General features: G+C 30.9%; 1 protein-coding gene across 1 annotated transcript; it reads right to left on the minus strand.

Moving 5' to 3' along the window:
- Nucleotides 1-357: 357 nt before the first annotated feature.
- LOC105775837 (ATP synthase subunit delta, chloroplastic) lies at nucleotides 358-1,336 on the minus strand. The gene has a single exon (XM_012598353.2). The coding sequence runs from the start codon at nucleotides 1,185-1,187 to the stop codon at nucleotides 465-467; it is 723 nt and encodes a 240-aa protein (XP_012453807.1). The 5' UTR covers nucleotides 1,188-1,336; the 3' UTR covers nucleotides 358-464.
- Nucleotides 1,337-3,062: the final 1,726 nt, after the last annotated feature.

Genomic DNA, 3,062 nt, shown 5'->3' on the forward strand with positions numbered 1-3,062 from the left:
CTGAGATGCAGAACTCAAAACAAAATGGTTTCTATAACTCTTGTCTAGCAACCCTAAATCCCACCAAGAAAATGCTATGCGAACAATCTGACTACTGAATGTTTCTAAATATATAAATCAAATTCACTGATATCTCAAAGTTCCATCACACTCTACTAAATGAATTGATACCCATGTTTCAGGACTCATTCATGAATGCTTCATACTTCTTGAATGCTTTAAATTCATGGGATTTAGGCTTAGAATCCTTGAATCTGATGCAAGAATTTAGCCCAAAATATCAACTTTCCACCTAGCCCTTCCTAATGAAATATCCCAAACCACTATCACTTTCTCCCATATCAAACAATCTCATCATACACAAATTTCATACAATTAACATTAAAAGTACTTATTTCAATTACAATAATAACCAAAAAAGTTTCAAACCCAATTCTCAAAAAGGGAAAAAATGAATTCAAAACTCATACAGCAAGTTGAATATCACCCAAATCAAGCTGAGCAGCAATCTCTTCCAATTGCTTCTTAACACTCATATCAATCAATTTAGACCCTGAACTCCCATACCTGATAGTAAACCCAGCTACCAAACTTGGGTCAATCATAGTTTTAATCCTAACATTCTTAGCACCAGTCAGCTTCTGTACCTGTTTAGCAATCTGTGCCAAATGTTGAGACTCCAATTTCACCACTGAACTCACCACCGCCAGCTCTGTGTCCGTCAGCTCATTGTAAACCAACTCGAACTCTTTCACGATTTCTTTGATAAGATCAATCCTCTTGGCATCAACCAGGATGTTCAAAAAATTCGCCGTGTGCGGCTGAAGCTCGGAGGAGCTAACAATCTCATCCAAAACCTGACGTTTTTTGAGGACATCAATGGTGGGGTTGGTGAAGAACTGGAGGACTTGTGGGTCGGAGAAGATTTTCTCGACCTTTTCAACGTCGGAGCTGGTGGCATCAAGGGTGTTGTTGGACTTGGCTACATCGGCTAAAGCGGTGGCGTAGCTGGAAGCGGCGGAGGCTGACATTTTGGCACCGCCATGAAGAGGGCGAGTGGTGGAGAGTTTGAGGGAAGGGAAAGTGGCTGAAAAAGAGAGGTTGAGAGAGGGAAGGGATCTGGGGTGTTGAGAAGATGAAAGAAGCTTGGGTTGAAGAGAGATTGAAGCTTGTTGAAGGGAAGCCATTGATGAAAAGCTTGATGGGTGATGAAAATTTGTGTTGAGAAATGGAAATGAATGAGGAAACTGGAGAAAGAAAAAGGGTTTTGGATTAGTGAAAAAGAAGGGAGGGATGGGTTATCTTGAATTGGAGAAGGAGGGCCACTTACTGGATTGTGGAAGATAACATGGAGACTCCACAAACATTTAGCAGCCTATCAAATTCCCTTTTTTTTTTTTAATTTTTAATTGATAAATATTAAAATAATACTAAATAGAAAAACAATGCCAAAGTGGAAAAAAGAAAAGAAAATGAAAGATGTGGTTGTTCAATTGTAATTGAGTGTCCTTTTTCTCCTTGGGGTTTTTATAAAATATCACAAATATTGTCCAATTTTATCAAATATATTCTTAATTGATACGAAAAATACATATATTTCGTTTATTGTACCTTAACTCGATCGACATTGTTGTTATGAGGATCCTCCAATTTAAGGGTTTGAATTAAAAATGTTGTTGAATTACAAAAACAATTGAAATTTTATATAATTATAAATATTTAGGAAAATGCATTATTTCTTTTGTAAAGAAAGCAATTATATTAGAACTATTATATGCTTTATTTAAGTTTCATCTAATGACTTGTTTCTTTACTTATGGAATAATACGAGGAAAAATTTAGATTTCGAAATAATGAATCGTTAGTACAACTTTAAATTTGAAAATAAAATAAAAATTCTTGTATAAATAAGAACTCTTCAAAATAAATAGAAAAAGGTATCATTTTTAAAAAAAATAATTATATAAATAATAAAATTATCAATTAAATTAATTTATTGTTAATTCGTACACTAAAATATGGCTGAATACATGGCAAATGAAAGCCCAAATGTTGTGCTAAGTCCATCTCACCCAACTAAAAGGAACAACACCATGACCACTAAAAAAAAAAAGCAACTTGTTTATATAGGCTTATATAAGGCCTTTTTAAGACTCATTTTCGGCTCTAAATTTCACAAAATCCCACTAAGTCTCCAAAAGCATTAGATGAATAGATAAATAGGGGTGAACAAAATTCGATTCGATTCGAAAAACTTGATAAAAATTTTAAATTTTGAATTAAATAGTTCTAGTTATTTGAGTTAATCAAGTTTTCGGATCAACTCGAATAAAAAAATTAAGTTTTTCGGTTTAACTCAAATATGAATTACACAATTCGAGTTATCTGAAAATCCGAATAAGAAAAGATAAAACTACGTCATTTTGATAAATGTTTATCCATTAAGTTAAAAGGTAAAATCATTATATTGTTCATGTAGTTAAATAATCTTGTACTTCATCTACTAGTTAAATAACCGACCTATCTAAACGCAACATTAAGTATAAATAATAGGATTCGTTAACTCGACTCGATTTGACTCGAAATTTTTTGAGTCAATTCGATTCGATTCAAAAAAAATTTAAATTAAGTTTGGCTGCTAAAATAAGATTTGTCAACTTGACTAACTCGAAAATTTTTGACTTGATTCGACTTGACTCAATCTAATACTCACCCTTATAGATAAGCATATGTACTTTTAATAGAAAAAAGGTAAGTTTTATGTTTTTTTTATTTTAATAAAATAAGGTCTTTTATTTTTACCAAAAAAAAGCTCTTAAGTAAAAATATTTGAAAACGTTCTAAAATTTAATATTTTAAAGTTCATCAAAATTAATTTGTTTGGATAAATAATTCATTTAAGAAAAATGGGTTATTGGGATCTTATAAATTATAAAATAAGAATAATTATATTAAAGTGAAATAATATAAAACATATTCAATATGAATATCATTATCTTTGTAAAATTTTATAAATAGTTTTAATTAAATAAAATTTAAAATATATATTATTATTAAATAAA

The sequence above is a fragment of the Gossypium raimondii genome, chromosome 1 (genome assembly GCF_025698545.1).
Source record: "Gossypium raimondii isolate GPD5lz chromosome 1, ASM2569854v1, whole genome shotgun sequence".
Classification (NCBI taxonomy): domain Eukaryota; kingdom Viridiplantae; phylum Streptophyta; class Magnoliopsida; order Malvales; family Malvaceae; genus Gossypium; species Gossypium raimondii.